This window comes from Brachyistius frenatus, unplaced genomic scaffold (assembly GCF_029030835.1).
Source record: "Brachyistius frenatus isolate BFR_SWC_R1_liver_20210118 unplaced genomic scaffold, ASM2903083v1 Contig_257, whole genome shotgun sequence".
Classification (NCBI taxonomy): Eukaryota; Metazoa; Chordata; class Actinopteri; family Embiotocidae; genus Brachyistius; species Brachyistius frenatus.
Genome location: NW_027210856.1, coordinates 153,277 through 175,972, shown reverse-complemented (window position 1 = coordinate 175,972; position 22,696 = coordinate 153,277). Strand labels below are relative to the sequence as shown.

Here is a 22,696-nt window from a genome sequence, read left to right as displayed (position 1 = left end):
AGTTTTGCTTTCTGATGGGAGAGCAGGATGAGGGGGAGGACTGCGGAGTGAGAGGGAGGGGGGGGGGAGGGAATCGCTGTGGACTTGTCATGTCAAACTTTTGGACCAATCTCGTCCGTAGATAGAAGAGCTGGACCAATCAGCGGAGAGAGACGCTGTGGAAGCCCAGCCTCTTGATTTCAACAGATTGAAATGTAAGCCTGTCTCCGGCGCCGTCAGGAAACAGATCGAGAATTTTGTCCCTCTTGTTCCTTTATCGCACAACAAGATTTTCTTGGACACGATTTTTGGACAGTGGACACGCTGGACGCGGAGCAGGATCCACGCAGGAGGCACAACGCGGACACCGTATTCTTCATTTGCGGCTTTAACACGATGGGTGAGTTCAATGTTGGATCGTTGCTTTTTTTTTTTTTTTTCCCTTTTTTTTTTTTTTTCCCCCTCCTCGTCAGGGATGCAGCGAAACGGTCCAACGTACCACGGCGAGTTTGTGGAAATCTAGCGAGATATTGTCGGTCTGTGATGTTTTGACGGGGAGAAACCAGACTACTGAATTATTACGTGTCAGTTACGCATGGGTTTTTGGCTCTGAACGCTGGACACCCGCGTGAAGTTTAGCCTCCGTGTGCGACAGCAATCAGTCAGCACAGTTGATACTTTTCACCCAAACATCGTGCTTAAACTCAAATAACTCAAGACAAGCAGTTTATCACTTTAAGAGTTTGGTGAAAATTAAAGTTTCAAAAGTTGCGCCTCAGTGTATTGTGTGGTTGTTTTTTTTTGTTAGGAGTTTTAGTTGCACGGTGCTCTGAGAAATGACAAAACGTGGAATAAGTAATTTTAGACGCCCTTAAGGTGTTAAACCTATTTGCTGTATTTGATTTCTGTAAATAAGTAAATTGTTAGCGACGTCAGGTCTAATAAATAAGTGGTTTAACCCGCGCAACTGGAAGTGTGTGGTGGGCCTCGAGTTTGTTGCCTAATCTCCGTCTCATTGTTGTGCTCTTTTTTTTTTGTGTGTTTGTTTTTGACACCAGAGCCTGCCTTCGGAGAGGTGAACCAACTTGGTGGTGTTTTCGTGAACGGCAGGCCGCTCCCCAACGCCATCCGGCTCCGGATAGTGGAGCTGGCCCAACTAGGGATTCGACCCTGTGACATTAGCCGGCAGCTGCGCGTCTCCCACGGCTGCGTCAGTAAGATCCTGGCCCGCTACAACGAGACCGGCTCCATCCTCCCGGGGGCCATCGGAGGCAGCAAGCCACGGGTCACCACACCCACCGTGGTCAAGCACATACGGACATACAAGCAGAGAGACCCGGGGATTTTTGCCTGGGAGATCCGGGACAGGCTACTCGCCGACGGGGTTTGCGACAAGTTCAACCTGCCCTCCGTCAGCTCCATCAGTCGGATCCTCCGAAACAAGATTGGGAATCTGTCCCAGCAGAGCCATTACGAGTCGGGCAAGCAGGCGCCTCACCCACCGCCACAACCAACGATTCCCTACAACCACTTATACTCATACCCGACCTCCAAAGTGCCCACTCCCCCTGGCATGCCCACCCTTCCCGGACACATGGCCATGCACAGGATATGGCCTTCCTCGCACTCTGTGACAGATATTCTGGGGATACGGTCTATTACCGAGCAACAAAGTAAGCATGGCCACACGGAGGGGCGGTCACATTTGTTTATTGCACTGCATTTAACCAACTTTTGAAGGGGTTTTGCGCGCAAGAGTGCGAATGTGTGCTTGTGTGTTGGAGAGAAAAACGGGGCATTTGTTTTTGTTTTTTTCCCCCTTTGAGTTAGTCCAATTATTTTTGTTTTTTTTTATAGGCCTCCAAAAGTACCCATCGGAACGTTATGAACTCATGGAGAAGAGAAGGCTTAAACGCCATTTAACCTGCCTGTTGATATTGATTTGAAAGTTCAGAAACAGATGTTCCAGCTTGCAGTAATAATTAGGAGGCGGATGTGGAATATTAAGAGGGACAGCGGAGGGAAAGGCGGTGAGACGAAGTGTATCAAAATGAGGTGTGCTGAATGTGTGCCATGACTTGGTACTTGGTTTTTGGGCAAGAACTGTGTTCAGGTGATTCAGGCCTCGGAGACCTAACTCGAGTCGCGATGCGTTTTCGGCTGCACGTGTTGTGTTTGTCGTGTCACACACGCAGGTATATAGGCCCAGATAGCTCTTCGGCTTGTAGCTTACTCAACAAGACCGCAACTGTTTTGGAAACAGTGAAACAGGATCCGGCATAAATCAGTGTTAATGGCCGGCTCGGTGGTGTGAGAAGGCTTTTTTTTTTTTTTTTTTTTTTTTTCTGGAGAGCTTGTTTGCCAGTGGCAGGAAGGGAAAACGCTTGTCAGTCCACTGCGAGGATTCAGGACGAACCTTGCAGAAACACGCCTCGGCTGCTCTCCACTTCCACGCGAAATAAAAAAAAAAAAAAACTCCCAACTCCGAGCAAACTAATCGAGACAAATGGGGAGGCAGATATCCACGAGAAATCACAGCGGCAGGAATGTCTTTTGAAAGGCTGCCTTTATAAACAATTTGTGCATTTCCAAATTATTAGCAGATGTTTGTGGCAGGTTTTTCAACGCTGGTTTAAGATTTTTTAAGGACGTTTGGTGACGTGAGCGCTGAAGTGATTTCACTAGTCAAATTACTGTAAAAGCCGGATGTGGAATTCATAGAAAAAGAAATATGTGTAGGCTTAACATCACAAGCTATTAGGGAATTTTTTTGCCTGAGCTAATATTTATTTTCAAGGCGCACGCGGGTTAAAAAAAAAACCTCAAACTGCTGTGAGTGAATTCAATCAATCAGTTTCAACATGCATTTTGCTTAACGCTCTTTATCGAGTTATGACATTGGTGGGGCTGCTGTTCCCTTAGTAAACACAGGGACCTCTGTATAATATAATATCCATCACGCAAAAAGGAGGGAGTCGGTGAAAGTAAATCTAATTTTGTCCCCGACAGGAAGACGATTTGGTGGGCTAAAATGTCTCTGACCCACCAGAGAGTCGTCTTACTGCTAACCGTCTTCGACTGGGCCTCAATCTTCATCTGATCTTTAAGGAGGAACCAAAACATTTAGCCTCGCTCAGTCTAAACACATTTACTTCACGGCAAGTGGAAAAAAATAAAAAAAATACGACAGATAGTTTCACCATTCGCCAGTGTTATCTTTAATAATCCGTCACAGAAAAAGATGAAGCTTTGTCGTGTTTATTTTAAATATCTCAGACCGATATTTTAAGAATATTTGATCTCACCTGCAGACAGTTGGAGAGAATAATACCAGGAGTACGTTTGACTTCAGACACTAATGCTGTTATTTTTGTTTAATTGGCCAAAAAAAAAGAACTTTACGCACACCAAAGTCCTTTGACAAATATGTTATTTGTGCGTAAAATGACAAATGAGCGTGGTTCAGTGCAAAATGTCACAGGGTTTATTGTCTCATGCAACCTGGCTAACCTGCGGCTGATGGATGCATGAGTAACAGCGGCCTGTGCCGGACCTTTTTTTTTTTTTTTTTTTTTTTTTTCCCCCCCCATCTAAAAAAAAAAAAAAAAAAAAAAAAAAACTCTTCCTGACTTCACTCTCTTCTCTTCTCTCTTTCTCTTTTACCCTCCCAGTTAGTGACAGTCCATCCTTTCCCAGCGCCAAACTAGAAGAATGGAGCGCTATAAACAGGACACATTTCCTACCAGCAAGCTCTCGACTAGTCAATGGCATGGATAAACCGCATTTAGACCCTGAAGCAAAATACACAGGTAAAAAAAAAAAAGAAAAGTGAACACCTCACATTTTTTTGGGTAACCTGAAATGCAACATGAATTAAAAAAAAAAAACAATCTATCAAGACTTGTGGAAATCAGCCTATTAATCTAACTGCAGTCTTAAGTATTTTTATATTTTAATAATTAGGCTGTGTGGCCTGGAAATTTGCCTTTCATAGCATTAATGCGCTCCTTCTGCTGGCTAAAGTAATGGTCCATTTTTGTAATATTTAATAATTTTTTTTAATTTTTAATTCTGGCTTTACAAGGGACACTTCCTTTAGATTATGCAGCTGGGTCACTGCTTTTATGAATGATTAATTTAATAATTAGTGGAGTTTTCAATAGCCTAGTTATTATCTTATTGGGTTTTTGAAATTAATTGTAGCGTGCTAAACACTCAGACACTAGTTGGACCCATAAATAAGAGCCAGCAGTCAATAGTCTGTTTTCGGTTTCCTAGTAATTTATTCAAGCATAAAGTATTTAATTCAAGCATACAGTATTTTAATGGGCTGGTTTCTGGTGCTGTAGTCCAGGTCTGAGTCAAGTCATTGAGCTGCGTAACAGGAACAAGCAGCATCACGTCATTTGTTTGTTTTACACAGCTTTAGGAGTATAGTAGGCTATAGGATATTATTTTGTCTCAACCAACGCTAAACAGTCGTAAAACCTAAAGACCTAAACGTCACTATTTCGCACCCGAGTTTATTTCAAGTCGACAAAATAAACGTGAACAGTTAAATCCAAAATAAAACAGCCGACGCCGAATTTCCTTTCATTTTGAATTATTTATAAAAACGATATTTTACCTGAATTTCCCATACATTTCTGCGACTACATTTTCTAATAATCCCAAATTGATTTTGGATTACGTTCACTTTTATTTAGCTTCACCTGTACTTTGTTTTAAATACGACGCTAATATTAGAACGACTCTTAGCAGGCCTTTACGTCTGCTTTTCCCACAGCAGGTTACAAACGGAAAGGTCGTGGTGACGGTTTTACGTGTGCGCGCATGCGCGCTTCATTTTTGTTCTCGTATTTTTTTTTTTTTTTTTTCAGGCCGTTGCGATTCGCGCTCTTGACAGCAAAAAAAAAAAAAAAAAAAAAAAAAGTTTCCATGCTGCATAATTTATTTAGCCACTCTATCACGGGAGGAGGGGGGGGGGAGTTTTCATGCTCGTTACGCAGAAAACAGGGCCGATGCTGCGAGATTAAAGGAGCGTTCAAAGTGGACACAGTAACTGTCTGAGCGGTTAGCCAAGCAGCTCTACAAAAACAGAAGTGAGCCATTAAATGCAGAAAATAACAACTCTATAAATTACAGAGTTTACTGCATGAAAAACAAAGAACGGCGAAGCTTACTTCTTAAACTACTTAAACTAGTGTTCCAGCAAAAGAGAGGATTTTGCCTTTGACACTCAAAGATTATTTATTTATTTATTTTTTGTACACAAGGCAGCTCTGCCAAACAAGGCCCTAATCTGATTGTTCAAGCTCGCAATTGTGTGAGACGGTCACGGGTCAAAACATCTCGAAAGATTTGAAACTACAAATCGCCTTCTTTCCAGCCATCAAAGTAAAGTCTTTAACAAAGCGATAGGCCTATAAATTGTTTTATATATTTTCTTAAACGTCGACTTGTCAAGTACGAGCTGAACCGAAAGCAGGACACGGAAAACTTCTTAAAAAAAAAAAAAAAAAAAAAAAGGTCATTTTATTTTTCGTCAAATATCAAGCGGGCTTAAATCACACGTATTTCTCCACAAGGCCAAAAGCCCGTGGTTAGAAACACGTGGCCTTTTAGGCGCTGTTCAGAGGGCAGAGCGGGGCAAGATGCACCCACGGGACCCCCGGAGGAAGAGGAGGAGGAGGAAGAAGAAGAAGAAGAAGAAGAGCGTCATAAACGGATTTAAAGTAGAGTCGCGAGTTCAAACCCGCGCGCGGTGGCGGCTCGTGCTGAATCTGATTTTTTTTTTCTTTTTCTAGAACAATAGAAACGTATTGACGCGTTTTTCCATCAAAGTACGAGTTTAAAATAGTTGTAAATAAAAAAAATTCCTCTCGCCAAATTAAAAGGCTCCTCGTGTCGAAACGTTTTTAATGATTTATTTGAAATATAAACACCGTTATTGGGGCGTGACGAGGCGAATCCTTTGAGTTTAACCGAATGGCATAAATGCTTTTCATTTTTCAGTTCTGGTTTTGCGTTTACTCAATAAATCAAAAGGCCATTAAAAACACAAACATACATTATTATTGATATCTCTTAAATGACCAAAGATGAGCTTATAAAATGTGTTTTCCATCAGGCCGTTTTAATATCTATTTTTTTTTTTTATAAATCTGTAAATAATTATTTCCTCTAAATTCTAATATTTGCATATCTTATAGTGTATTGTACTAAGTAGGCTACATATAAGTATACTTCCTTTGATAATAGCTGGTGGAGGAGGGGTGGACAAAATAAAAGGGACACCAAACAAAGGATGAAATCTGATGCAGCCAATTCATCCTTTGTAAACCTTTCAATTTTGTTGACTTTGTGTCCAGACAGGTGTTGGTTCAGCTCTGTGGTCGTTTCTGAGGCTGTAGTTAGTGGTGTTAAACTGAGAGGGAGTTTCCTGGGATTTTGCATACTGTATGTGTGCATGTAGTCGTGTGTATTCGTTGGTTGTGCGTGCGCTTTTTTGTTAATTGGAGTTGTGATAATGTTTGACAATATGTTTTTGTTGTTGTTTTTTTGGGAGATGAAAACAAACAAAACCAAAAAAACGTTTAACCCAATAGAAAGGCTGTTTTAGCACTTAATGAAATATTCGTCGGTATCTTTGAGCGAAGGGAAGACACAAACACCCACAAATGCCGTCAACGCCCGCCAACACTCACCCAGACACCCGCAGTCACCCGGCACCGACCCACAGACACCCACAGGCGCGTGCGTACAGTTTTTTTTTTTTTTTTTTTTGCTCTGCAGTTATGTTTTATAATCACCACAAATGTCAGCCTCAGAAGGTAATTTTGCATGTCTATTTTAAAGAAGTCGCCGGTGACTCTGTCAAGTCAAGTGAATCTATGAAAATAAGCAACAGAAAAGATCCCAATTGTCGAAATAATTCTCGGAAGTCGCGGACCACCCAGGAACAGAAATTCTGCCTCCCTGCTGAAATGCTTTGGTGAATTCCTCAAGTTAAGTCCTGTCGCGGTGCCAGAGAAGCAAAGCCCATTCATGCTCCGAACCCTGCCTCATTCTCTATCATATTTCCCTTCTTCCTGCCTTTTCACTCTCAATCTATCATGACATCTGTTTTGTGGCGCCCCCAACCCGCCCGTCTCCCATCGTCTGGCGTGTTATATCACCGCCGCCGGAGAAAACGTCCACTTTTGGGTAGAAAACAAGGTCCGCATACTGACGGTCAATCATGCATGTACGGTTTTTATACTTGTTTAATATGTTCCAGGAGCATGAGAGCGCATAATTGATCATTCATACTTTCATCGAAATTGGGAAAATGGGTTTTTTATGTGGTGGCTGTGAAGCTAGAATTGAAGTCTGTGCTGTTTATAATTCAACCAACATCACTTTCACTTTCTTCTACGGCTTGCCTCCGTTTCTTCCCCCCTATTGCAGCTGCTTGCGTACCTGGGACGGGGGTCACCTCACTGAACAAGCAGCTAAAATATGTTTTTACACTCCCTATTTAAGGAGATACCGGTGGAAAAATAATTTGTGTCTTAATAATTCGGAGCTCCCCCCCCCAAAAAAAAAGTTCCTCGCGACCTTTCCGGGCCTACAGTGCAGATGTTCACCGACTAATCTTCGGCCCTCTTTTGTCCCCAGACGCCGAATGGATTGCCCACAGTGAACAGCTATGTCACAGCGCCCAGCATGCCTCACTACCGCCCTCCCACCCAAGTGTCACCCTACACGGGGTGCAGCGCCACCACGTCGGCCTATGTGACCGGACCCACATGGCAGCCGGCCAGTGGCAGTGCTCTATCTCCCCGCAGCTGTGACACCGCCACCCCGCTGGCCTTCAAGAGCATGACAGCCAACCGTGACGCCATCCACCCGGTCGCCGCCTCGGCGCTGTGAAGTCACCTCCGCAGACTGATGGGAGAAAGGGGGGTGGGGTGAGCGAGGAGATGGAGAGGATTGGGGGGGTGGGGGGGACTCCCAAGTCTGTCCCCTCCACCCCCCCGTGGATTCGTTTCATTCCCGCTGCCACCTTTCTATGAAGGACTCGGGCCCCCGGGACCCATATTTGTTGCCGATGAGAACGCGACGCCGCCACCCGTCCCCCTCCGCCGAGCTAAAGGCAGTCAGACCGAAGACACACGAGGAATAAGCGGTCCGTCAATCCACACAACAAAGTTGTTGTCTCAAAGAAGTTGCAGGACAGGTGTTCTGAAGGACTGATGAAAGACTGCTGCCCCATCTGTCAACGTAACTCCTCTCAGATTCTTTACTGCACACTTCTGCAAATGTCTTTGGGCAAAACGGGGTAATGTATAACTTCATGAATACGCAATCAGAGAAAAAGGGAAAAAAAAACTTTGCATTAGTGTTTCAGGGTGCTTATTAATTGCTATTGTTTTTTTTTTGTTTTTGTTTTTTTGAACGTTTGTATGCTTTTTGTTGTCGTTTATGATTTGATAAAAGTAACTGTCTTGCGGAGCATTGTTTTCCCACTTCTCTGAAAATGTGTCCGAGAGCTCCAGAGAGAAGTTTATTTATTAGTTTAAGGTACGTTGAATGAAGTGCAATTACAGAAAGCACGGATGCCTCCACGCACATGTAGACAAAATTGTCATCGGTCTTATGTTGGAGTCGAGAGCATTAACAATTGACAAATGTTGCACAATGAAATTGAATGTATCTTATTAAATTGTTTGGCTGTTATTGGTCTTCATGGCGTTCGCTGGTGGTTTGGGGGAATCCTCAACACGTACTACTCCGAGAACAGAAGAAGTATGCACCGTTACAGCTGACATATTTACAAATTTCTGTGTCTCGTTCCGTCTTAAATGCAGGCCATCGTGGCCTGCTGGCCTGTTTTACATGAGCAGGAAACTGCTTTTCATAAAAGAAAAAAAAAAGAAAAAGCGTTCGTGCTCCTGCAAAGCCTGGGTTTTCTATTACCGCGCGTCACGGCTCACTAGGAAAGTTCATCAGGAAAGGTTTGAGCACAGTGTATGTCGCCACAAAATGTAATTATTTTAAAATCTTTTGGCCATTAAAATAGCAGAGATTAATACCTTTCTTCTCACCTCATTACATTTAATGTGGCCCTTAAAAATGATACCTGCATATTACCTGACTGACAAAGGAATATTTAGTTTAAAGCAATTCAGGTGTATATTTGATTCAAAATTAGTCCTAAAAAAAAAAAAAGTTATTACACAATTTATGTGTAATGTATAAATCGACGTAAAAGAAAATTGTGACATATTTTAAATTGAAAGTGAAGCGATAAAAACACAAGAAGCAGTGAAATATTTTGTTCTTTTAAACTTAGAAAAAAAAAAAGACGACTCAAGTAAAGTCCTACTATCTTTTCTAGAATAATGTTCTAATGGCATGACAATTTTCCACAGTTAGTCTTAAAGAATTTCGGGTTTAGCGCAAGAAACCCCCAAAAAACTGTCCCTTAAAAATTGCCGATCGTGTGCCGAGAACTCGCAGACGGCCGGGGTGAGGTGGAGTCCACGGACATTCAGAGAGCCAGAAATAGGCTCATCGGCCTGCGGTCTCCAAGGTCATCAGACATGTGACCCAAACGCGAACCTGCAGCAGCCACAAAATGGGCCAAATAGGGCTTGTCAGGGCCAACTCAACATGTTCATTACAAAAGAAAAAGCACGCAGGCCAGCTGACAAATGACATGGTTGCAAAATGATGCAAAAATACTTTCTGAAAGTTTTGAAGGAGGGAGGGGAGGAGGGCAGGGAGGGGGTGGGGGTTTGGTGTAATAAATTATGTGCGAGTCTGGCAAGTCCAGTCTGGCCCTGCAGTGGAAACCACACGTTTAACAAACTGGGCTCCAGCGTGGGCACGACGTCGTAGATTGATAGTTTTGATAAAAGCCTGCTCACCTGCTCCTTCACATAGCATTTACCTGCTGCCGAGGAGGTTTCTATCCCTCCTGCGTTACAGCATAAACAGTGCCTCCGCGTGACAGTGTCAACAGTCCTCCCCATGCAGGAGCTGATTTGACTTGGAAAGCACTCTTCCCCGCATCCAGTGGTCACGGACCGTTGCTCAGGGATCGTTGTGTTTCTTTGACCGTATGTGAACCACATCACAGGGACGCGATGATCACACACACTCGCTGCACCAGCCACTCCCCCCCCCCTCTTCGCCATCCCACCATCCATCACGAACAGCAAAATGATAGTTAACTTGGCATGAAAGAGTCGTTACATGCCCTGTTTTTTTTGTTTTTTTTTTTACCTCAGCCTGCACACAACAAGGCCAAACAACTTTTCCTTTCAACTTAGCTACATGAGCTACACACAGTCTTGTTAGTCTCCTCTGACTCATACAAGAAAATTAAAATGCGGTCGTCTTAATTGACACCAGAATAAAAAAACAAAACAACAGGAACAGTGTGTTTTCTAGACAGGAGGAAGCTTCTCAAAAAGTCTGATAGTTCCTGCGTTCGTAGCCGAACATCGGTCAGCTTTATGGAGGTGAGGTCTGAAAGGCGTAGTTTTAAAAATAGGGGCAGACACGTGTTTATAATTAATTATGTGGAGTCTGACTTCAGTGTCATATGGTTATCTTTACTTCTCCACATGCAATCAGAAACAAGACAGCCATTTGCGAGAGTAACACAGAGCAGGGATTGTAACACTGGCTGAGCACGGGACGTCGTGCATGTTTCTGCTCAGTGAACATATTTTTAAAAGAGGCTGACAACAGCCAGAGTGTTTTCTTAATGTCTTAAAACAACAGCGTTGAGCAGACAGGTGAGTAAAACCTCTTAAATAAAGAAGGCGGTTTGGAAAAAAAAAAAAAAAAAAATCACCAGACGTCTGGTCCCGTGTCTTTGTGTACGAATGCACGGCTCACTGCTTTTTACGTGGAGAGTAAATTGCGCCCATTTTAATACCGTACATATTAATCATTAGTCACATTTGCATTGGAAGTGACAGGTAGAGCTGTGCCCAGATTGCAGGCTTGTCAAAGTGGAGCCACCGAATTGAAATGTTACAGACGAAGATGTGGAAAATACACGGAAAGGGTGTTTTAAAAAAAAAAAGAAAAGAATTTTTTTTAAAAAAGAAGAAAATGGGGAGAAGGACATTTCACTGAAGATTTATGATCAGCAGGGAATTTAGGTGAAGGGCGGCTCCGTTGCCTAGCTACCGGCAATACAGGCGCACATGTTGCAAGCTGTCAAGTGTGAAACAAACATTCAGCCACACCAATTGCAGAGCGGACAGGTTAGCTGCTAACAATTCCATCAGTCTGCAAGCCGCAGTTGTTAGCCTGTCACCACGGGCCCCGCCGGGCAGAGAACAGGGAGCCGCTCCATTTTGGCAGAAAAGAAACTCCCACATTAAAGACGACTGTCAAATGCCAACGTGGCTCAGAATAAGCGACTACCAGATGAAGTTAAGATGAGTCTCTTAAAGAGCAGCCAAAGTGCCCGAGGCTGTGCAACAGGTGTGTGTGTGTGTGCGTGTGTGTGTGTGTGTGTGTGTGTGTGTGTGTGTGTGTGTGTGTGTGTGTTTGCATATTTGAGTTAGACTGGCAGAGGGAGAGAATGTGTGCGGTAACCCCCTCGACTCCTGCAGCTTCGCCCACATTTGAATTTCTTATGCTTGTTGTTTTAGCTTGCACTGAAGCTGTGTTCAGGGGAGGAGGAAAGAGAGAAAAAAAAAAAAAAAGCACAGACACTTCACCAGCCGACAGATACTCGAACAACAACGTGCTCTGACGGTGCGGTCGACGAGAAGGAGGGCGATGACGAAGGGGGGCGGGGGGGGGGGTGTGTGTGTGTGTGTGGACGGGACTTAAGGGAGGTCGTATGCTCGTATCGACGTCGCAACACAAACCTACTGCTACACACAAGTGCGTAACCCAACCCCCCGTCACATGCAGGCACACAGTGAGGAAACGAGTGTGGAGTTTAAGTTTTGCTTTTCCTTTTTATTTGTTACCAATTCATGCAAGAAACTTCCCAAAATAGCTTCATTTCTTTAAGGTGTTGAAGTAAAAAGTCAAAGCAACATAATCTTTTAAAATAAAGGAATTTATAAAACTCCCAATTTATTGGAGGAACACGACCTGTCGGTCATGCAAAAAGATATTCATTGAAAACATTCTGCAGCCGGCCAACACAATGCACGTGCTGTAACTCGTATTGAAGCTGTTTATCGGCTGTTTGTTTTGCTTGAGATAATGTAAGGCTCCGTTGTACGAGTATGATTACAGTAGGTTTATATACTTGCGCTGACTGATGTGTGTTACATACAAAGATGGATGCATATCTGCGCATCACTCCACAACTACAGAGTGAGTGCGCTGCTGCTGATTTCCAGTTTGGAGGCGGATGATCCAGCGGAGCTGTGTTCATGTCGGTCTACAAGATGAGATTCATCTTACTCAAGAGTGTGTCCAAGTATAACTAGTAATAGAGGTCGTCACGTAAACACGCCCTCATCTTTTAAAAAATGTTTTAACATTAAAGTCTCTAAAAATGGCTTTAATTTATTATGTATTTATGAAGTCAATATTTATTAAGAGTTCTACAATCTGCTTCATCAGACCTGTGTGGTTTGATCAGATGTCACTGACAGTATACTGCCAACGGCCCCACAACCGTCATTGGAGTTTGGTTTAAAATTTGCTTAACTCTGATTGGTGCACAGGTAAGTGACATCACATTTTCCCCAAACATGCATCACTCACTTTAAAACGGTGAGAAGAACACAGAGAAAAAAACAACAACAACTAAAATCATGATTAAATTAATTAAATTTGAAACAAATATATAGTGTTCGTGTAGGACCCCGGTGCACTCAGTCAGATAAAACGGCTTCCCCGGAACTTTAAAACTTATTGATCCGATGTCAAAAACCTGCCTTTTATTAGAAATGTGTTTGTCTATTTTCAGATTGTTCTTAATTCCTGAGAATCGCTGCGCTCTGATATATTGTAATGCTGTTTTGGTATTTTGCATTCATGGTAAAAACAAAAAGAAACTAACGAAGATGTTGATCTGGTTAGTTAACAATACTGGCAAAAAGGAACAATAAGGCACTATCATGGGTTTCCTTTGTTTTTGTTTTTTTCCTGTTACCAGTTCCTCTGTAGCCATCCAGACACATATTCATAGACCAACAGCATCACTGCTCCACCTGCAAACACAACAGAAGAGAGAGACACAAGGAGTAAGCCTTTATTTAAGAATTAATACCATTATTATCGTGGATATTAATGCCCCAGAAACACATGGGAATATACATATTATAGAAGCTTGTAAACTATGTGTAAAGGGGGATAGACAGTATGTCTAGCTCACAGTATTTCAATTCAAACATTATTAGAGGTATGAGAAATTATCACGTAAACCTTGTTGTCTTTTTTTTTTTTTTATATCAAATATATAAGAAAAAACATAATAATGAATAAGTCTGTGAAGGAAACGGTGCTTCCAGCCTAGATTTCAGTTCATGTACAAATCTCAAACTATAAACTAAAACTATTAGGTGAAATCTTTTTCATCTGCTGTGACAGGTAATGTTACCATAGCGATGACTTCAAAATCAGTATACAGGAAGTGTTTTTTATTACCTGGTCCAAGCCTCATTATCTTGGGAACCAACCCCTTGTACAGCGCCAAGTACCTGGAGAAAAGATAAAAGACGTTAACGTACAGTTACAAAAAACTGTAGTCAGAATCCAAAATATCATGTCAAGATTTGTTTAAGCCCTGGCTGTTTTTATACATGTGCACTGATGGAAAGAACATTTACTCAAGTATTAAAGTGTACTTTTGATGTACTACTACTACTACTACAATGCATCATTGAGTGCGTATGCAGAGTGCCTGCTTCTCCGTCTGCCTGCCTGCCCGCCTGCCTGCCTGTCTGTCTGTCTGTCACCCCATCACGTACAAACGGTCTAACGGCCAGCGCTGGCGAGTACCTGCCCCTTAATGCGTTCAAGGTGATCAGTGGCTGCCCGCCTCCGCCTCGTGCTCCCTGTCCCGCTCCCTGCCCCCGCCACTGATGGCGTTAATAAGGCTCGACCCACTTCCTCCCTGGCCCTCTGTCTGATTAGATTGACCCGTGGAGCGCCGCGCGGCTCGTTAGGGTCTGCTTAACGACGTCTCCCATAGGGACCACTAATTAGCTGGGACTGTGTTGTGTTAGGGAAGGGGACTGGATGTGGCGGCGGGGGCACCTTCCACGCACCCCTGCGACGACAGCGTTTCAGTGCCCGCTCTTGCAGCAACCCCCAACTGCAAACTAACAACATGCACTAACTACAAACATGTCGCTGGCCCTTGTCTCGCGGAGCCGCATGGGGGAAAGTGGAAAGCCTCGGGCGATTGCTAACATAACATACATCTTTCCTTGAAGCTTCCATTTAGAGCTGTCACTCTCCGAGGCTCGAAAATATGTTAACATTTACTACACGACTGACAGACTGCAGAAATGTATGATCGCACTGGTCGGGAATATGGCCCAGAATCTCACGTCACTATTTGTTTTCCATTCATCGGATCACGACTTTGCATCAACACGCAGCATTTCCTGTAGTCGGTGCAGGAAGCTCACAATGAAACCGCGCTAACTTGCAGCTGCTACATTTGTCTTCTCCTGAAGGCCAGCTTGGCCGACAACCAACTATCAGATGTTAAAGAAACAGACAAAGTGGCTCATCAATTCTTGGATGCACCGGTGAGAGTGTTTCAAGTTTTGTCCATGGGATCTCCGACGTAGTCCCCTTCCCCTTCCCCTCCCCCCTCCCCGTCCCCCGGTAGTTCGTACCCCTCCTCGCGGTACACCAGCGCCATGGTCTGGAAGCAGGTGCGGTACTTGATCTCTCCCGGCACCGGCTGGGGAGCCTGGATGCGGCTCTTGGCGACGTCGAAGGGAATGTTCACGCAGGAGGAGATGGTCCCGGACACGAGGCCGATGGCGAACTTCCTCAGGAACTCTAAGGTGGGGTCCTGTGAAGAGGAGGAGAATAAAGTGTGTTTGTTCAACAAGCTCCATTTTACTGGAAAAATGAGCACAAAACATAAACAGCAAATGAAGCGGACAAAAAGGAAGTAGCGGCAGTGGATTGACAAAGTCAATAGTGAGGCATTATGTGTGTATATACATGTGAGCGAAAGTGAAGGAGAACATGAGGGGACTTGTGTATATGATTGCAAAGCTGGCATGAAAGCCCTGATCATTTTATGGTAGCGGGGGGCAGATTAGTGCTTCCTGACTGTGGTGCAGCGCTCTGATTGGCTGAGCAGAAGCACATGTTCTTTGGGGGAGCCAAGACGGAGGATTTATAAACAGGGTTCATGCAGGCAGACTGGGGAGGCATATGGGGACAATTTGGGTAATTGGGCTGTGACTCGGCACAGGGGTATTACTGTACCAAAGAAGCCCAGACTCAGAGAGCTCTGACAGCTATTTTAGCCAGGATATTTTTACAAATGACAGCAGCCTCTCTGGTCCAGGCCTTTCTCAAGCGGCTGGACACCCCGAGAGCCGTGGTAAATCAACAGCTAATCCCACTTCTTCTGTTTTTTTCAAGTGGGATGTGGGGAAGGGGGTAACATAGCCACGGCCTAAGTACACCCATCAACCCACTTCCTAACAGCCTTAAGCAAACATCTCCTCACACATTCACTTGTGAAGGATGGCCGTGTGCTATCTGCCTCCTCTGTACTATTCAAATGGCCATACGAGAGACGCCTGAGCTCGTCGCTCTGGATTTGACTAAAGACACATTTGACTTGCGAGCTCATTGTTCACGTTGCAGACAAAGGAGATCTGGAGAAATGCCACTATCAGCTCAGCCTGCCAGAGGCCACAATATTTATGCTTTATTGCCTCAACAATGGCCGTCGTTAACCTCTCACAAGCGGGATCGCTCCATCAAATGTACATACCGATGGATCGTTCCCAAAAGCAACGTCCACAATCTAAGAAGCGATGCTATTTGAGTCATCCAGCCACATAATTATCATTCACAGAGGATGACCACTTGGTTCTCTGTGCATCATGCGTCACTGGAAAAATGTTGAAAATATAGCAGAGCCTGGCCTCCCACTGTAACCTCGTCTTGAAAATAGCACCGTTGTCTGCTTCCAATTAGTTCATTGGAGTTAATCTAATGCTCCAGTTTGTACATGTGGAACTGGCGTATGGTAACGTTTCCATTAAACAAAATTAACTTTTGTTTGGGCCATCAGGCCCTGCCGGATGTGTAATCTGAAACCTTGAGGATGTTATGAAGAGCAAACAGACGAGGTATTAGCGGGGCTGATCTTACAAGCTCCTCTCTGATTTTTGCTTCCTCCTCGCCGTGGCAGTCAGGCGAACTAATCATACTGTTAAACACTTGCTATTCCCCTCTGGCGAGGTGGCTGGGACACGTGCAGATCATATAGCTCGAGGTTAGAAAAAACTAGGCATCGTCAAGGTTACCAACTCCAAAGCAAAGCTACAAGTCTGTCACTTGTCTTCGGCAAAATCCAAAACGGGTCAGAGTGTGATCTTGACAGGCATATTACCGGGCTGGTAGGGATAGCATCCCTGACGTTGAAGTAGAAGCCAAAGTAGATCATGTTGAATACTCCATGGCGTCCCAGTGTTGACGTTAGTCCTTTGTTCAGGCCCTTCAGTCCGAAGCCGTCTGACTTGATTATGCGTCTCGCTTGGGCAAAAGAGGAAGGTTGCTGTATTGGAGGAATGAATTCAAAAGAAAAGAAGTGTCAAAGAGCTTCTCTTTGAGAAACGTGCACATTACTGACCATTTACAAGTTGAGACAGTATTTTATTTCTGTCGACCTCTTTGAAGGAATCTCTGTTGGCCTGCAGACTGACTTTCACCACTTCGAACGGGTTGACGACGACAGCCTCAGTCAAGCCCGCACCAAGCCCCGCTGCAGACAGCGCCTGGAGGGGAGATGGACATGATTTAGGACTGAGGTAATATCTGGGTAGAGACAGAGAAGAGTGGACAAACATAATGCAGACAAGGAAGTTTGACAACATGTCCGGTCTACAGGAGCTCGGTGCCTAATCGTAGTTTAATTATTTTTTTTTTTTTTTTATAAACTAGTTCCACGGAGTCTCTTTGTCTTGTCTAGCATTGATATTTGTTTCTGTCACGGCCGGCAGTGTTGTTGCCTGACTAATGCGTGATGACACACAAGGCACCTGTGTTTGTTAGCATTTGACAAAATGTCAGATGACAGATAAGAGAGAGAGGAAAGCAGTTGGAAGAAATTATAATCGAGAAAGTCAAAGAACTTGTAAAAATCTAGTATTTTCTAATAAACAAAGCAGTTTAATCTATCTTGCCATCCTTTGCAATGTAAGATGTAACTACATGTGTATATACCTCAAAGTGTGGATGTTGCAACACAACATGTACTTGCATTGGGCAGTACATCTCTGCATGTTTGTCTGTGTGTGTGTGTGTGTGTGTGTGTGTGTGTGTGTGTGTGTGTGTGTGTGTGTGTGTGTGTGTGTGTGTGTGTGTGTGTGTGTGTGCATGCTCAGAGTGAGGCGTAATGGGAACATGTCAAGAACGTGTCTATAGCTCATTACTCTTCCTGCCTCTTTATTCTGCTGTCAGAGCCCCGGGACCCATCCTCTCAGACATGCCTCGCGATGTTTACACAGCCAGCCCGCCACGTTTTAATTCCTTATTTGTATTATTACTATGTGTGTCCTCATTAATCAGCGTGAAGGCATTCAGCTGTGCCACGCTGAATAGGAGAGAGAGAGAAAGAGAGAGAAAGAGAGAAAGAGAGAGAGACATTCACAACCAATCTGCAATTCACTCGCACTAATCATCCGATGTGATTACAGCACTTGATACGCGAGGGCCTCTGAGGGAAATGAGGTTTTGAGGCACTTGAGGAAGGGCAGGAAGAAGATAGTGAGTTGGAGGAGGAGGAGGGGCAAGAAAGCATGATGGATGGAACAGGTACACATTTCTCCAACAATGGCTGTAAAAACAAGCTGGGGATATTCGCGGTGCCGGGGCGGCTCTGACACCGAGTTGCAGGTAAGCCATCCATCATGGCTGACATTGGCTACCACCTGAATAGGTGGTGTGTGGTGGCCGCGCCCAGGCACTGTGAATCTGTCTAGCTTAAAACTCTGACGCAATATAACAGAAAACCAATCACTTAGGAAGGAGGAAGCTGCTTGTATGTTCATGGCCTGTGGTGCAACCAGGTCTCCTCAATTAACAATGGCTAAGTAATTTCCTCATTACACTACAAACCAATAAAATTCAAACAAAATATTCAAATGTAATAAAAATGTCTCCTGACATGCTGCCAGTTACACTGAATAACACAGAGCAACACTGAACCAACTTCTGTAAACTTTTTGCGACTGCTCTGTTGCTTGGAATGAAACTCATCCAGCAAAAGGGTTCAGGCAGAGACATGAAGTCCTTAATGCCACCTAGAGCACAGCTGATCTCCCAACGGAGCGTCAACTACACACCCAACCACACAACAAAGGAGGCTATTTAAATACTACTTCATACATCGAATTCCTACGATAAGTGAAACGGGAACGTTCAGGTTGTGTTCAAGGAGTTAGAAAACACGATTGAACGTCACATTGCCAGTTCTAATCACACAGATTACTGAATATTACGAGGGTTGATTAGAAAGTTTAGAGACTGCTCCTGTTGGGCACAAATGGTGTACAGCACCGTGACGTGCACTAAACACAGAGAGGCAATAACCTTCGCGAGTAAGTACTCCAAGTTTCGTTGCTTGACCAAAATCAGCGACTGAGATACACATGTTTTTGTGACCAGTGGTCCGGGTACGTCAACGATTCTTTACACACCTGAAACCCGAGCAGAAAGCGCACTTCAAAGAAAAGTCGCAGGCAGCCAAATCCGATGAGTAGGAGTGGTGGGGAGCTACTGTGATTGTGTTGTGGGCGAGAAACGCATGCGCTTTTTTAAATGAGCTGTGAGCGTGTTGTCATGCTGGACAACCATCGCGCCATTGCGTCGAGGTTCAGGTCGTTTGCACCAAATGCGCTTCTCTCAGAACATCACCGTCGAACTGGGTTGTTGATAGTCCGACCCCGTGGGATCAATACACAGTGCAAAACCCTGTGAATGTCAAAGTGCGCCTGACCCGATTCGCCTTTTCCAGTTTTGGACAGCGACTTTCGGGCCCATCAGAAATGCGAATGTCACTCAGAACTCTTCTCCCGGACGATTTCAAGACTTCGTCACAAACCTAGGTAGCCCTTGTATGTTGAGTGGTTTACACCCTTTGTTACAGGCTGTTAGTTCATTATACCATTAATGTTACACATTTCAATGTGTCCATTAGTCATCGAGAAGGATTTCCATACGTGATCAACATCTATCAAAAGTGTTCATAATCACTATTTAGGAACGTTTCTTTCTATCCTGTCCAAAGTGAAATGGCTTTATGATGAGGCTGAAAAGCTGTATTGTGTTTTTCAAACTAATATTGAACAATAAATAAACTCTCGCAAAGGTTAGTACAAAACAATATGTTATGCTTAACGCATTAGTTGCCACACAAAGAGGAAGAAGACAAAGATAAAATATATAAAATGAGCAGTAATTTCTCTCCTTAATGTTTTCATGCATAACTTGAACTTGTACATGAAACAGCACTGGAAACTGCACATTAGGAACATTTACATTTATATGAATTAATTTGGCTGGTGAAATTATTCTTGGCATTTGTCTTTGTTTTAAAAACGTGGCCGGAGAGCTGAAATGTTGACTTTTGACACCGGGTGTAACACTCTTCCTGGTCCTGTGTGTGTGCGTGTGTTTATTTTTTCAAGCGAGAGTGTATTCAGGTGTTTCTGCGCTAAGACTCACCACACCAGGAGACAAAGGGGTCAAATTCAGGAGCTTCTTGTACTGCTCGAAGGTGAAAAACTGCAGAGGAGAGATGTGGATAAATGAGCTGTCAGAAAGTCACGGTGACTTCATAAACTGACATCCCCTGCACAAATACACACCCACGTAAATGTAAATAACGACATATGCTTTTAAATGTAGCTAAGGTTAAGGAGCTAAAAGCCCTCGAAAGGAAAAGGGGGAAATCACATGAAAATTACGCTACTACTTCAAATTTTAGACCTTAATCTCTGCGGAAAGCGAAAATGTCTAACGTACAGTCTGAGAAGGAGACAGATCCACTGATTTGTTTATCTGAGCAAAGGGCAAAATGCCCGCAGAGGCGTCTTAATCGCAGCTTTAATTTGCTTTAATTCTTCGCTCCAGACATTTCTCACCATCAGCGAGCTTTGTTCGCGTCTGTGTGAGCGATTACCCCATCTTCTCAGTGTGAGTGCTTACTTTTAAAGTTCACACATCCTTGTCTCAAGCATCTCATTACAGAGTAGCTCCATGCCAGGCTTCAGGCCACCTCTGCGCCCCCCCTCCCCCCCCCACCCACACACCCACCATCTCTCCGTCACCCCATTAGACGTTCGTGCAAGGCGAGACGTGCGAAGCCTCCCTGCTCGTATCAAAATATGGCGCTCAGCAGATGACTTGCTGTTAACACTTGTAAGTCAATATTTGGTGGGCCAGCAGAACAAACAGGAGTGGCTGAGGAGGCAGACATGGCAGAGGGCGTCGTGTGTTTAATCAGCACGTGTGTACCATGTTAGAGCAACTGCGGTTTGGAGTGTTTTCATATGGCAGTGGAGCGGTCCACCATGAAAGCAGATCCTAAGCGCTGCATCAAGCCTCGCGGCTTCTCAAGAAGGTGATGCAGCTCTTAGGATCTGCTTTCTGTGAATAAACATGTACATCTTTTATCTCACCTTCACTGCTCTCTTTGGCGTCTCGGCCACAATCGGAGGCAGGATTCCCTTGTAGAAGCCCAAGACTCTGTGGAGAGAGAAAATATGATGTTGCTGGGCCTCTGAAATCTGGCGGTGTTTGTTTACTTTTAGCCACTGGGTTTCAGTTCATATCTGCAAGACAAAGTCAGCTAGGGCAAGAACTTTAACAGTTGTGTAATTTATATCTAAAAAGAAGTACGCCTTCAATTGCTCAGGTTTAGGTACCAAAACAACCTGGTTAGGATTAGTCACTAAAAATACTTGGTTAGTTTTAGCCACCAAAATTACTTCGCTTCATTTAGGTCCCAAAACTACTTGGTTATGTTTAGGCAGCAAAATCATTTATTTGGTTTTCGGCACCAAAGCTCCTTGGTTAGGGTAAGGAAAAGATCATGCTTTGGGTTCAAATACATGATTTGTAGGACGTTACGAAAGTTAAATACATTACGTTATGCAAGTCACTTGCTTACGTTACCTAAAAGAACACTAGTTGAGTTTTACTTTTGCAACGATTTGAACATTGGACTCTCAGATCGGACCTGCCCGAGCCTAACGTTAACGCTACGGACGGGTGTTCTACATGCCACAGAGAACAAAAATGTGTTTTGTAGCAGGGTGTAAACATGTTAATTTCTGGTGTGAAGTTGGTCATTTTAACAAGGAGGGTCTTTGAGGATTGACTCCATTTTGGAGCCAGCATTAAGTGGCCATTCAAGGAACTGCACGTTGCCGCTTGGTGTACAGCCTGGTCACACTGGCCGTAGCCACAGGAAACAAACAAAAAAAAAAACTCCAATGGCGTCACCAAAAACCGTACTCATCTTGTATTTGGCTCTAAAGGGAGGAGCACGCAAATGTCCCATCTAGTCTGAAAGGTATGCAAATTGTGCATCTGGTATTATTAGGTTTAAAAACAGGCAATTTAGAGACATATAAAGAAGATACAGTACTAGTCCAAACTGAGCCAGCACAAACTGCATTTAGTCCCTTAAATTGGTTGATTTCTAAAAACTTTTGTAACACAAGCTTTTGTTCCTCAGAAGCCTAAGAAGACATAGAATTTGTCGAGTTACCTTTTAAGGATTTCCAGTTTAAATTTGCAAACCCGGTGTTACGGCAATTTCTAAAAGATACACAGTATGACTAGAACAGCAATCAGATCTCTGACAATACCAAATATTCAGTGCAAACTGCAGGACCAATACCCAGCTCACAAAACGGAAACCATAAATATATTGCTGCTGTTTGGCAACATCACTACTGAGATACATTTTCAAACCGCAAACCCTGGTCAACATGCTCTGCTGGAATATGCTGGGAAAATGATTTAAGAGTGTTTTTCAGCATTTGATACTCTGCATATTTCAAAACACGGTAGCTGTATAATTTTAGTCAATTTGGGAGTTTGCCTTTGCTCAATCATACGTCCAGCAATGACTTAAAGCACACATGGAGCCAGGAAAAATAATAAAAACGATACAGTGAGTTATGTATATTGAGATGCATGCCTACATATAAACACAGGCTTTATTCTTTAAGAAAACAATCCCTTGCAATGCATCTAGAGATTAAAAGGCCAGCCTGGTTGAACTGTTAGTTTTATACATTCACACATTTATGGGATGTTTCTAAAACGCACATACTTTATAGCTACATTTTATTTTTCTGAATCACGATGAGGTACTAATGTGACCAACTGTGGAAAACGTACATCGTATACTGTATATTCACCCAGATGCCTGATCAGTCTTTGCTGTATACAAGGAAAAAGACAGTTGCAGGTTTTGTTTTGTAAAGGGGGAACAAAGTATGTTTCGTATACATTTAGAAGA

General features: G+C 43.7%; 2 protein-coding genes across 3 annotated transcripts in view; one reads left to right on the top strand and one right to left on the bottom strand.

Annotated features, from left to right (window-relative positions):
• Positions 1-300: 300 nt before the first annotated feature.
• On the top strand, positions 301-7,899 carry pax9 (paired box 9). Of its 2 annotated transcripts, XM_069721110.1 has the most exons (4): positions 301-379; positions 1,038-1,652; positions 3,651-3,788; positions 7,639-7,899. In XM_069721110.1, exons 1-4 carry the CDS (start codon positions 376-378, stop codon positions 7,812-7,814), a joined length of 933 nt encoding a protein of 310 aa, XP_069577211.1. In that variant the 5' UTR covers positions 301-375; the 3' UTR covers positions 7,815-7,899. The 2 variants fall into 2 exon arrangements, with proteins under 2 accessions (XP_069577211.1, XP_069577212.1); XM_069721111.1 differs by lacking the exon at positions 3,651-3,788.
• Positions 7,900-11,929: 4,030 nt separating this feature from the next.
• slc25a21 (solute carrier family 25 member 21) overlaps positions 11,930-22,696 on the bottom strand; it is an 83,775-nt gene continuing 73,008 nt past the window's right edge. The window contains exons 5-11 of the mRNA XM_069721129.1: positions 20,844-20,910; positions 19,888-19,947; positions 16,830-16,937; positions 16,553-16,717; positions 14,805-14,986; positions 13,603-13,655; positions 11,930-13,166 (exon numbers count right to left, since the gene is read on the bottom strand). Coding sequence (XP_069577230.1) covers positions 13,105-13,166; positions 13,603-13,655; positions 14,805-14,986; positions 16,553-16,717; positions 16,830-16,937; positions 19,888-19,947; positions 20,844-20,910 — 697 coding nt within the window. The 3' untranslated portion in view covers positions 11,930-13,104. The remainder of the gene's footprint in view (positions 13,167-13,602; positions 13,656-14,804; positions 14,987-16,552; positions 16,718-16,829; positions 16,938-19,887; positions 19,948-20,843; positions 20,911-22,696) is intronic.

Coding starts and splice junctions, on each gene's coding strand:
- pax9 (XM_069721110.1), top strand. Junction 1,653..3,650: donor GTCTATTACCGAGCAACAAA/GTAAGCATGGCC, acceptor TTACCCTCCCAG/TTAGTGACAGTCCATCCTTT. Junction 3,789..7,638: donor CCCTGAAGCAAAATACACAG/GTAAAAAAAAAA, acceptor TTTTGTCCCCAG/ACGCCGAATGGATTGCCCAC.